Source organism: Rattus norvegicus, chromosome 7 (genome assembly GCF_021556685.1).
Source record: "Rattus norvegicus strain SHRSP/BbbUtx chromosome 7, alternate assembly SHRSP_T2T, whole genome shotgun sequence".
NCBI lineage: Eukaryota > Metazoa > Chordata > Mammalia > Rodentia > Muridae > Rattus > Rattus norvegicus.
Window position 1 is genome coordinate 34,234,992 of NC_141540.1, and position 13,665 is coordinate 34,248,656.

Sequence of the window (13,665 nt, forward strand, 5' to 3'; positions counted from 1 at the left end):
TTATTACCTTGTGCTTTTGGTATCCGAAAAAAAGCATTTTTTTTTTCAGACCGAGGTCAGGAAGCTTTATACTTTTTCCAGAGGAGTTTCTGATTTCCTTCGGTAAAGTCGCAATGAATCTTCAGCTGATGAATGCATGTGGCATGAGATACAATTCACTGTGATTCCTCTGTGTACATAGATGCAGACTCCAGCATCCTCTGTAAAAGGCTGTCCTTTCTGTGTTGGAGGTTCCTGGCATTATTGCTGGGAAGTGGCAATAATCAAAAAGATATATGCTATCATAAAAACAAGATACATAGATCAGTATAAAAGAAAAAAAAAACCCAGAAATAAACCTAAAATCTATACTCCCTTTACCTCCTCTTAAATAACATTTTAATTCACAATAAAAACACTAACTTTTTTTTGCAATTGCTGGGATTAATTTTCAGAATAAATTCTAAGTACAAAGTGCTCTTTTTGAAGCTGTCAAGAAAAATTCATATTTAATTTACTGTAAGTTTTGACAGGTGATAAAGTTATCTATCCCTTCTGTTTTTTTCCCCTTTCCTTATATATCACAATTCTGATTACCTGTATGTATATTTATTTGTTTAAAGAAGCTGAGTATTTATGTTTTTTGGAATAGGACATGTCTTCTATATTATTTCAGGCTGATCAATGGACCATTGGGTTCTGTCAGTGAAGTAAAATGCCAATAAAAAAATTGAGCCCAAGTGACTGTTAGTGGTCAAGCTCTAGCCTCGCATGTGTGAGACTCCGAGTTTGAGCCCCATGCTGCCACAAAAGAAAAAAGTCAATTATTGTAAAAATAAAGCTACAGAGACTAGTTAATATCTATAATTAAACTTTCAATACTGATTCCTGTTTTGACAAAGAATATCTACAGTCAAACTTGGAGCCTCTTTTGTCTGTTAGTATTTTTATATTAATTATGCTTAGTGCCTTGCTTCTGTCACAGGTCTCTAATCACTTACGTGTTGTTTTGTCTTCTGTCAACACAGTAGTCTCATTTACACGATTAAACATTACACCTTAATGACAGTATTTCTTGCGATGTCTGAACAAACTTTGTTTTCTTGTAGGTGAAACTGTCACTGGAGAACTATCGAAACTCCTGGATGAAATAAAACTCTGTCAAGAAAAGGATTATTCCTTTGAAGATCTGTGCCATACAATCTCAGACCACTACTTAGATAATTTGAGCAAGATCTCAGAGGAAGAACTTGGGAAAAATGGAAGCCAGAGTGTAGTAAGTAAGGGGTGGGGGACAAAGACACCGCGTCTGTCTTTCCAGTTCAGTGCCTGCCCCCGTGGCATAGGATTTGTTGATTGATTAGATGATCAGATTCAGCGACCATCAGATGTCAGTGTCCCTATTAGTCTTTCTCTGATGTTCATTGGGTTGCTTACTCTGTAGCCTGTACAGGGGAAGGAATGCTGGGTAGGGACTGAGGGTGTATCCCAGTGGTAGAGAACTTGCTTAATGTGCAATTCTTAAAATAATTACTTATAGTCCGTGATGGTGTTCCTACTATTACAGTTCATTTTGCGACACGGAAGTGGCCGTCTCTTTGCACATGGAGGATATTTAATTTAACGGGGCATAATTATGTCAACTCCTGCAGAAGAAAACATTTCTCTTGTCTGTCCTACCGGCGTTCTCCCAAGCCCTTCTTTAAAACAAAGATAGTGTCAAACTACGTGTGTAATTCTTCAGTTACTGTGACGGTCATGGTGGGAGATCTCAGCTTACGTGTTTCCGTAATATTAGATGACCAGAGATTCTCACTTATGACCTCAGAGTCTAAAGGATGAGCTGGATATTCTTGTTCATCATGGAATTTCATACCAACAATAGCAAGGAAAACTGCAATCAATCAGTTTTAAATTATGAGTTAGAAACACACCTTTGGCCTGTGAAAGAATGATTTATAGTATGTAGGGAACATTTTCTTTTTGATATTAACTATTTACTCACTTTAAGGACAATCTGTTAGAGCAGTGCTGGCTTTATTTGCCAGGGTATAATAGAGCAGACAGTGATAAGTATGTCATAGTATTTTGAAAATTAAAAAGCATCTAAGTATGGTACCTGGGAACCATTTTGGGACCGTACACTTCATTTAGTTCCTTAAAGTGAGGCGTGACACGGATTCTCCACAAAGCACCTGCTGATCTAGTTCAGTGGCTAAACTTACCTCCTAGGCCTACTTTTTGTTGCTGTTGCAATTTACTTTTCTGGGCTGTCACATCATTCTCCTTCCTCCAGTTCACTGAGAAGAGCTTGAATAATTGTACATGCAGCACACCAAAAAGCTTATGGGTTTCACAAGATGAAAATCTTGTATCAGGGTGATGTAGTAGTCAGCGTAAAATTTCCTTTTAAACGTCTAAAACACACGTGTGCTATCTGCAAAGTAAAGCTTATTGCACCTTAACATCTTCTAGAAGGTTGCTTAGAACTTTAAACGCAGTTGTGCCACGTAACTGATGTAGGACAGCTGGATTTTTACACCCATCCTTAAATGCTTTTTTTGATCAGCAAATTCAAGGTTCCTCCTTCTAAACCTATAGCTCTACACAAAGCCCTAATTCTGTATGTCACTGATTTCTAAAGAATTTTTGTTAAATGTACTTGTAAACAAACTCAAACAAGTATCCTAATATGTTCGTACAGATACACACACACACACACACACACACACACACACACACACAAACCATACATACTACTAGTGCTACATATATAAACTATGAGATATTTATCACACAAGAAATCAAGAAATTCAGAAGTATGAAAACGAGGCAATGTAAAGCAGAAGCCATAATTGTTTTTCGTTTACTCTGCATCCTGTGTGCCCTGGGGCCTGTATTCTGCTTGGAGAGTTTAACAGTTTGTACGTTTTAGGGAGTGATGACGGGCTGCTGGCTGGCTGGTGTACGCTTTGGAAAGGGCAGCTGCTTTTGTTTTCTTAACTGGAGGTTGCACTGTGGTGATGGTGAGGGAGACATTAATGCTCACACGTTGAACTGACGTCTTTTAAAGTTTAGCCCAGGTATCTCTACACTCCTTGTTCTAGTGACAAGTCATTATAATAATACTCCTTGAAACAACTATCGTACAAAAATATCAAAGGTTCTATGAGGTGGAACAGCAGACAGCATACATAGGGGCAAGTAATTCTATTTATTTGTAATGAAATCCACCAAGGAGGAAGGATGGAAATTAAAGTTAGAAGCATAGATGAAGTGCAGTGTGGGGTGGCCTGAATATCAGGCTGAGAATTCTGCTATTTATTCTTTAGGAAATGAGAAAAGTATAAAGGATTTTGGGCAGCTAAAGGAAATCGTTGGAACTGGCCTTTCAGAGAATGAATCTTATAGAAACTGGTCATTGCATTTTAAAAAACGAATCCGATTTCATTGATTTTCTCTATGGCCTACATTTTATCTGTATTCATTCTGTCTGTCTAATTAATGTTTGTTTCCATTTGTTGAAGTGTTTTTTTTTTTTTCGAGTATTCCTATCAATCGTTGCCCTGTTACACAACCAGGTATAAACAATAAAGTCCTATATTAGGCAGCCATTGCCATGTTTAAAATTGTAGGTATATAGGTGCAATACGCAAGACTGTAGGTGACTTCAAAGAGTTCCAAACTACAATCCCATGTAGCCTTCAATCACTGTTTGTAGACAAGAGTAACATATAAAACAAAAACATATATTACGGTGCTTAATTGGTACATGCTATACCCCTTCTCATGCTTTGCATGAGTTAAACCACTGAGAAATCCTACCAATGAAATTATAAATTTAGGAAGTGACTCAGCTAGCATACACCATAGTGAGGATTTAAACCAGTTCTCAACATGTGGGTCATGACTCCTGTGGCAAACGTCTCAAAAAACTATTTACTTTATGATTCATAACTCTAGCAAAATTACAGTTTTGAAGTAGCAACGGAAATAATCATGTCACCACAACATGAGGAACAATATTAAATGGTCGTAGCATAAAGAAGGTTGAGAACCACTGATTTAAAACTAAGAACTGGTATTTTAAATTCTCAGCTGTATTTCTTATAGTATTAGCTTACCCTGTGGCCCATGGAACTTAAAAAGAGAGAGATCAGAGATCTATAGGTGTTCATCAAAGGCTCGCTGTAGGTGTAAGTTAAGGCCTGGAGAAAGGGGAGATGTGCCTTGCGTATGTCTTGAAAAGAATGGACGAGGCATACAGCTGGAAGAAATGGTGTGTGCCAAAGCAACAGTCACGATCCATGTTTAGCTTGCAAAGAATGCTTGACCTCAATGGAAATAACAGTTACATGAGTCATGATGAAACCTAACACATGGTAATCCTCCAAGGTGGACTTTACAGATGACAGTGGGAAGTCTCAGAGAGGCCTTGATGATTCTTCCCAAGTGCACACAGCCAGAATGCCCAGGCTCAGATCCTTGCTCTGAAACCAGAGTCCTGCTATCACTCTCTGCATCACCAGAGAACAAAGGCAGATCAGGGGAATGACTTCAAGGGAGTTCTCTTGAAGGCGATATTTTGGAAGGTAGAAGTGGCAGGTTGTTTCTTAGTCTCAGAACAGACAGTGGTTCTCATCAACGGCTTTGTCTTAGAGTAACCATGGAAGGCTTTAAAAACTAAGCACCGACGTGTCAGGTACCACACCCACTTCGTCAAAAATCAGTGAGGCAGCTGGATATGATGGCGCGTATCTGCTAGTACCAGGATTTAGGATGGCATCCTGGGTTGTACAACTAACCTGAGGCCAGCCATGGCTAGATATCAAGACCCCATTTGGAATCAAATGTTCTAAGCACTGTTTTGTTTTGTCTTTAAAGAAAACCCCCTACAGCATTCTAACCAGGCACACAGTTGATCTGGTCACAGAAATCCTGCCAGGAACTTCATAAGCTAATTCAGGTCTAAAATAAGAGTAGAACCCTTAGGTCCTAATAATACCACACAATTGTATGTTGTTTTCTTTTTTTAGGGGGCGATGGGCAGAACAAATCTTGTACATCTTATAGCAACTAACTCACTTCTTCAGTACTCTAGGATAATCGTTTTTGTTTTAGAACTAGGGAATATCCCAGTTTTGACTCCTGAACAAGCTACTGTACATCGTGGAGCTTTAAGACAAACATTTCTCACATTCCTGGAGGCTGCAGGCAATGTTGGCGTCTGTTAAGAGCCCGCCTCCTGGTTCGGGGGTGACTGTCTTTGTAGTCACACTGTTTCCCCACATGACTGGGGACAGAGAGAAAAAGCCAGCTCTCAGCTGGCTTTGCTTGTGGGCTCAGCTATGCGCTCATCACCTGAATCCCTCCCAGAGTCTCTTGCTCTGCTCTCTCTGGGGGTTGGGATGTCAGTATGGGTATCAGGAAGGGGTAGAAAACTTTCTTCTTACCAGGGAGGTTTACACTTGATAATGGAAGAAAATTCAAATTGTGCTCTGACACCAGTTTGAACTTACAAAATTATTTTCCTACCCTATCAAAGGTTTGATTGCAGAAAAACATTTTTGTTTGTTGTTTATATTTCTAGCACTGTGCTGAGTGACCCGTTTGAATGTGGTTTAGTTTTAGATGCTCCAAAACGTTTGACCTTTTCATTTTGGGACCATGAATCATTGTGAAAGTAATTATGGTATTACAAAATAAAAGGAAAATATGTTTTTGAATTTCATATCATTCATAATTGTATTTTACACATTAGTGATATGTAGCTTGAGTATTTTTAGCTCTCTCTTACCCTTCTGAGTTCAATCCAACTTTCCCTTCCACTTTTATTCCAATAGAGGGCACTCTAATGCAGGACTTTAAGACAAAATCAGCTATCTTATGTAAGAACATTTAGTTTTTGAATCGGGGATGGTTGATTTTATATAAATAATTTTACTATGATTAATGAATTAAAAAAGCAGTTTGGTATTATTATTAATATTAATGTTCGGGGTTTTATATTTAATTTAAAGACCAGTTCAAGTTAGAATTATATTTTACCTTGTCTGCATTTTAATTCAAAAGTTAATCTGTTCTGAACGCTCTTACCTTATAATACGCACGAGACCATTTTCCAAGTTGAATCAGAACATTACATAATATAGGATGTGAATTTTAAAGAAATATCATCATATTCATTTCCAACCCATGAAGTTTATGTCTCTGAAAGAATATAAAATGATCTAAAATTTCTTCTATTGTTTTCACTTATCTTCCTAAGTCCCACTTTCATTTATAGAAGCAACACACATAATTCTTAAATGTGAACATGCCAGGCTGTAGGAATTCTGAGATACTATGAAGGTTGTGACAGATTGGATCAGGAAGATATTTCTCTTAGATTTAAATAGAAAAAAAATTATTGCCTCATTAGCCCATGTTTAAAAGAAATGGGTAAGACTATTGTGGGAAGAAATGTTTTTTGTTTTTCCTGAGGGAAAAATCTGGATATGATCACATCCAATCCTCTTTGTCCAGGGATGTGCTAGCATGATCTGTGTATGTAAGATTTCTCCATTTCACTTAGTTTCTACTGCAGTCTCCTCAATTGCATGTCAGATTAGTAGTGTGAGCTATTTTATTAGACTGTCTAGAAGCCAAATGCTGGTCCTGGGGATAGAGCTTAGTTGGTAAAGTGTTTGTGACGTAAATGTGAAGACCTGAGTTCAGATCTCAGAACCCTTGTGAGGAGCACAGAAAGCCAAGGACAGTGGTATACCTACAGTCCCAGAGTTGGGGATGCTGAGGCTGCAGTGAGCTGGGTTCATCTAATATAGTCAGGTAGCAAGCCTCAGGTATCAGTGAGAGAGTCTTTTTCCTAAAGATGTACAGCTACTGAGGAGTAATACCGTAACTTGACCTCCGGCTTCCCTGTGAGCACACATACATGTGCACTTGCACCCTGTCCCTTAGGCGTATCTGTATACAAATGAATGGACACAGACGCCAGTGCACACACCTGTTGTCCTATATTAACAGCTCCTGGCTGGTATCTTTAGGAACCAATATGTCTTAGATCTATAATGTACCTAGAGAAAAACCTAGAATCAGAACGGTAGATTTCTGACCCTCCTTTTACCTTAAGAAGAGCTTTCTCTATCTGTGGCGTTTCTGGGAAAATATGTGAGAAACACAGGAGCTCTCTAGAGCTGCCACGTGTGTGGTTCTCACCTTTTACAGGGGTTGTGGTTTTCTTTTTGTGTTTCGTACACTGACGCATGGCTTCTGATAGAATCTGGGATGAGAAAGAAGGTCTATATTGTTGCGTGTAGCTTTCACTACCCCACCTAAGGTCTGGAAACGGTTTGGGCCACCAGCCCCACCCTCCTTCTCTTGAATCCATGGATAACACACACACACTCACACTCACACTAACATACACACACAGAGCTCATTTTCAACCTACCTTCTGACACAGTTGCTGGGCGCTACTCTCTCATGCCTAGAAAAGCCTGCCCTTATCAGTATTCTTATCTCCTCACCACCTCCCCCCACCTGCCCTAAGCTTTAGTTGCTCAGTTCCATCCCCCACCCTTGTAGGAGCTGCCTGTGTGGCCATTCCATTTGAGATCTCACAAGGCTGGTCAACTTTTCTCCTTAGAAGCCTGGTGGAGTCTGTCTTTCCTTTGCGTCTCTCTCTTTTCCTCCAGGGACCTGGAAGTCCCACCTATTCCTTTCACCCAACAATTGGCCCGTGGGCTTCTTTACTCACAGATCGAGAACAAGTTGGGAAACAGGACAGCATCAGGACCACCCCTGCATATGTTTGGTCTGTCTCTTATTAATCTCGCCTGGCACAGTGTCTTTCACATGGTCGCCTCTTGTCAAAGGGTCACTGAACACACATGAGGAGTCTGCTGCAAGGAGAAGAGGTTGCTGATGGCAATCAGTAGAGGATGTCTTTATTTGGAGCACGGGGCACTAGCTGTCCTATGGAGGGAACAGTGTAGCCGTGCAGAGTATGGGATTGTAAGTTATATGGCCTTGGCTTTCTGAGCCTGTTGCGCTGGTTTTTGAGCAGAGAATGACTGATATTTGGTGTTTCCCAAATTTCCTTATCAGGAAATATCACCATCGCCTTACATCAGCCATGTAAAAGAATTATTTTACTGTCTCTCGTGTGGTTGAAGGAATCCCACTCTCATCGTTATGTTTCACAGACTTTGACCGACTTGGTTCAGCCTTCTGAATGGTTATTTCATGTATTTGTGGAGAGATTTCTCTATTGCTCTGTCACACGTTCTGTTCTTGGGTTCATTTTGCCACGGAAAACATGCAGGTCACAAGCAGATCTGCACATTGTAGGGATGGTGTGTTTATGACAACTACACACTTAATACACTGGAGTTCTGAGCTCAGAACAAAGGTGTAAAATCCAGTGAGGTTATTAAGTCCTATATTTCAGTTATTGAAATGCCAATAGTATAAATACAAGATTAAGGAGGTTCAATTTGGGTAAACAGTTCATGCCAAAATTTTGACCAATGTACTACAAGCCTACGATTAACCATTAGATGATTTCCCTCTAAGACATTGAAGGCAATGATGACATTGGCTTGTCCTCAGCTTGACATTAACCTGCCATCTTCCTGGCCTCAGACTTTCTTCACCTCCTACCTCATGTACTGTAAGAGCTTCTCATCCTGCTCATTCCCCCACTCTCTCCCACTTTTCCTGAACACTGATTCCCAATGAGTATGATCTACATAAAGAACACTGTAGTCAAGCATTCTCCTCAGACTCAGTGCCGATCAATCCTTACTGCAAAAACATAACACCTGGCAGTTTTAGCTATTGTATACATGTCCATCTGATCTCCAATTCATGTAATGTATCATACAGCATAAGCGCAATGTTTCAGTGAAGGGCAACACTGAATCATGCTTATCTTCCGTGTTCATGCAGCTCTGTCTATGTATCTCCCGTATTGAAACCATTGTGCATAATACCTTTTGCGATCCTTCTATATTTAGTTCTAACACTTAGATCAAATATGATTATGCCATATTTATAAATACCTTATGTAAATTCTATAATCTCCTTTAGTACACGAACCTTCTGTTTTGGCTTTGTTTTGTAAGCTGCTTAAACACTGGGAAATTATTAGTCTGTATGTGTGTTTTTAGCGGAGACACATGCTTCAAGAATATTTGTTGAACTGAACTTGTTATAGGCGTGAAGAAGTATGTTTGATGCCTGATTTAGATATAAACTTAGGAGGAGAATCTAATTTGTTGTTTCATTTTTCTGAATCACGTGTAGCTCACAAGTTTGCTTTAAAAGTAAAACTTAATACTAAGTTAGATTGTATCATTGACTTCTTCACAGTATAAAGTCATCAATATCTTAGGTCCAGTCATATTTTATGTAATTACATATAACTCAACGAACCTTATGTTATAAGTACTTTATTCAATTCTCCAAAACACATAAATTGTTATAAGAATTTAAAAATGTGTTTCATTATATTGTTAATTTCAAACTCCTTGATATATTTTATGAGCTGTTTTCTACCATTCTATGCTATTTTTAAAGTACTTTGAAGCTAATCAGTGTCCTGCCTTTTCTACCTAATTTGAGCAATTTTCTCATAGTTTAATGTATCTCATTGTATCCTGTGTGTATATGTTCTTTCTCATTCTGTAGCCTAGGCTAGTCCAAAACTCACAGTAATCCTCCTACCCCACCCTCCTGTGTGCACACAGGAAGGAGGCAACATGTCCAGTCTTGATTGTTCAAAACATATGGCACTAAATTATCTCTAAATATCATAGATACTCTATTAAGGCATTAGAACTTCCCAAAATACTTTAAATTTTTGTGTTTTAATTTTATGAGGTTTTCAAAGTTAACTTGTATAGTTTGCTGCCAGTTTTTGTTGACAGTTTTCTTCTTTCTTATCTACGACTTGCTTTTAAGCTTCCCCATAGAATAACTCAGCTATTATGATGTTCCTGAGGAGAAAAAAAAACAATATTTTCTGCAGTTATTATAATTATGTTTTCTCGAAAGTTTAGTCATAATTGAACCTTTTTCTAACTGTACCTTTTAGTATATTAGTTTTGGACCACTTTAAGCTACTTTTCACAATCACTTTGTTCTTTCACTGTAACACACCCTATTTGCAATTTGATTTCAAGGTACACACTAGGGACTTCTTAGTGCGGCTTTGGAATGAAGGTCTCGGATAGCTTGCCATTGTGAAAAGATCTCATTTTACTGCCTGACACGGAAGGAAATCCGCACTGAGCCCAAGCTCACTGTGAGAATCACTTACTGCTCTGTCCAGGGAAATGATTTTTCACCTTGAAGAGTAAATTAATTTCAGTAGAATAGAAGACCAGCAGCCCAGAGAAATTGATGAAGCTGCCCATGCTTCTAACACGTATTATCATAAGACCATTTAATCCATGACTAAAGGATGTTGGAATTCCTCAGCAAATAACAGCTGAAGACTTGGGATTGACGGCACTAGAATAGAAGTCAGTAATAGTAAATGGGAAAAGGTAACCGTGCCTCAGTCTCAGGCTTGAATTTTAAAAAGTAACTCTTTTAGATTGGTGGTATTCATGGTGCATGCCGTTAATCCCAACACTCAGGAGGAAGAGACTGGTGGATCTGTTGAGTTCAGGGCAGCCTGGTCTACAGAATGAGTTTCAGGATAGCCTAGGCTCCCTAGAGAGACCCTGTCTTAGAAAAACAAACAAACAAACAAACAAACAAACACAAAACAAAACAAAACCAAGAAAAAAAAAAGCAAAAGCAAAAGCAAAATCAAAACCAAACCAAATGAAGGTAACTTATCATCACTAGCTTTATTGGAGTTCTTCTTTCTACCATATGCATTTTAAAATTAATTAATATTACAGCTGGACTGCTGTTCCCCTCCCTCTTCTCCTCCCTGCCTCTGCCACCTCTTCAGAAAAAAAAAAGGCTTCCCAGGGTTATCAACCAGCACTGGCATATTAAGTTGCAGTAAGCCCTGTCCTCTCCTGTTTACGCTCGATGAGTCAACCCAGTAGGAAGAAAAGACATAAAAGGCAGACAGCAGAGTCAGAGGCAGCCCCTGCTCCTGCTGTAAGGAGTTCTACATGAAGACCAAGCTACACAACTATAACATACACCATGTGTATTTCCTTAGAATCTCAAAAGTTTTGGTTGTCTACACAAGTAGTTCTCAACCTTCCTAATGCTGTGACCCCTTAATACAGTTCCTTATGTTGTGGTGGATCCCCAACCGTAACATCATTTTTGTTGTTACTTCATAACTGTAATTTAATTTGCTAATGTAAATCTCTATCTCTGTTTTTTTTTTTTTTTTGGCGAGTCTCAGGTGACAGCCGTGAGGAGGTCTGTAGACACCTAATGGGATTGCAAACCACTGGCTTCTGCTTTCCCAACGGTTCCATTTAGTTGCTAGCTTCCAGTTCATTCTGTCGACTAATTAATGAAGAGAATCTTAATTCTTAATTCTGTTCGGGAGATGGGGAGCCAAGAAGATAATGTGGCAGGAAACAAAAGGTTCTAGGGTGAGCAAAGAGAGTGAACCAGAAAGCAGTATGTGTAAGGGAAGGGGACCCCATCTGCTTTCAGAAGAGATGTGGCAGGTTGCACCTGCTCCTACAGTCCTCACTTTGTTGTGGAACTTGATGCACTTCAACCTTCAAAGGAGGGCCCCTTTGGCCTTGATTCTGTAAGCTCACTCTTTTTTTTTTTAATTTTATTTTTCTTGGATATTTTATGGATTTACATTTCAAATGCTATCCCCCTTTCCCCCTCTCCCATACCCACTCCCTCCTCCTCCTGCTTCTATGAGGATGCCCCTACTCCCACCTCAAAGCCCTGGCCTTCCCCTACATTGAGGAAACGAGCCTTCACAGGACCAAGGGCTTTTCCTCCTATTGATGCTGGACAGTGCCATCTTCTGTTAACCTATGTGGCTGGAGCCATGGGTCCCTCCATGTGTACTCATTGGTTGGTGGCTTAGTCCCTGGGAGCTCTGGTGGGGTCTAGTTGGTTGATATTGTTGTTCTTCCTATGGGGTGGGAAACCCCTTCAGCTACTTCAGTCTTCTCTCTAACTCCTCCATTTGGGTCCCCCTTGTTCAGTCCAATGGTTAGCTGCAAGCATCCTCGTCTGTAACAGTAGGGCTCTGACAGAGCCTCTCAGGGGACACCCATATTTGGTTCCTGTCAGCAAGCACTTCTTGGCATCAACAATGGTGACTGGGTTTGGTGGCTGCACATGGGATGGATCCCCAGATGGGGTAGTCTCTGGGTGACCTTTTCTTAAGTCCCTGATCCACTCTTTGTCCCTGTATTTCCTCCTGGGAGTATTTTGTTCTCCCTTCTAAGAAGGATTGAAGCATCCACGTTTTGGTCTTCCTTCTTCTTGGGCTTCATATGATCTGTGATTTTTTTCTTAGGTATTCCAAGCTTTTGGGCTAATATCCACCTATCAGTGAGTACATACCATGTGTGTTCTTTTGTTACTGGGTTACCTCACTCAGGATGATATTTTCTAGTTCCATCCATTTGCCTATGAATTTCACGAAATCATTGTTTTTGATAGCTGAGTAGTACTCCATTATGAAGACATACCACATTTTCTGTATCCATTCCTCTGTTGAAGGACATCTGGGTTCTTTCCAGCTTACTCCTACAGAGTTAATGCTCTTTCCATACCTCCACTGTCAAGTGTGCTGTTGCCACCACAGTTTCCTGAGCCCCCACATTAAGAATCATCCTAATAAATTATGTTTATGACTTGGCATTGCATTCATAACACAGAGAACAAGCACTTGAGTTCAAAAAGACTAGTGTTTGAATCTAAATTCTTTACATAAAGATTTCCCTCATCTTCAGACTTTTAAAAAAAATCTTAACAACGGTTTGTGGGTTCATTCTAAAAATAAAGTCAATTTTTGAGAACACCATCACAGAGGAACAAACGATAACTCATTATTTATGTTTTTATCTATTCAGTCATTTGTGTGTGACTTCTCCATCTCTCTAAGTTTCTCATTGCTCCCTATTAAAACATACCTCTCTTTCTTATAATCTGCTCACCTCTCATCAGAAACAGTGATTTTTTAGAAAGCCTTACTCACTTCAGCCTTCTGAATCATTCTTTGGGGGTGGATTATTTTTAATAAGTTTCTGAGGTAATTTTCCTGCCACAACATTCTGTGCATCCTGCAGTAGAATATTTTTGAGTATCCGTTTCATAGGAAGTCAGGTATGGGGAGCCACTTCGTACTGCTTCAGCGTCAGTGATGCGGTCTATTTAGTGACCATGTAAAGTTCTAGCTCTTTCTTCATCCATTCTGTCTTATCCTCCTCCTTCCTGTACCATCCACTTTCAGAAGAAACTCTGTAAAGATTGTGGAAGGAACCCACAAACAGCATCATGATGTTCTTATCTTTTCCAAGCGTCTGTTACCTTTCTGTCACCTGGTAAGGTTTCAGTAACTAAACTTAAGTTAAGGAAGGATTTGCTCAGCTACTCTTAACTTTTGATCTTCTGTCTTCCTTCTGCTCCGTTCTGCTGTATTTCATAAGAACGTCTCTGTCCTCTCACAGTGATAGCCCCGAGGGTGCTAACAACATAAAGCCAGCATGATTTTCTAAAGCTGTGGCT

General features: G+C 39.6%; 1 protein-coding gene across 5 annotated transcripts in view; it reads left to right on the forward strand.

Annotated features, from left to right (window-relative positions):
- Positions 1-13,665, forward strand: part of Anks1b (ankyrin repeat and sterile alpha motif domain containing 1B) — a 1,165,946-nt gene that overhangs the window by 222,539 nt on the left and 929,742 nt on the right. For all 5 annotated transcript variants that reach the window (NM_001414940.1, NM_001271371.3, XM_087557137.1 and 2 more), the window contains exon 8: positions 1,089-1,255. In NM_001414940.1, the coding sequence (NP_001401869.1) occupies positions 1,089-1,255 (167 nt within the window). The remainder of the gene's footprint in view (positions 1-1,088; positions 1,256-13,665) is intronic.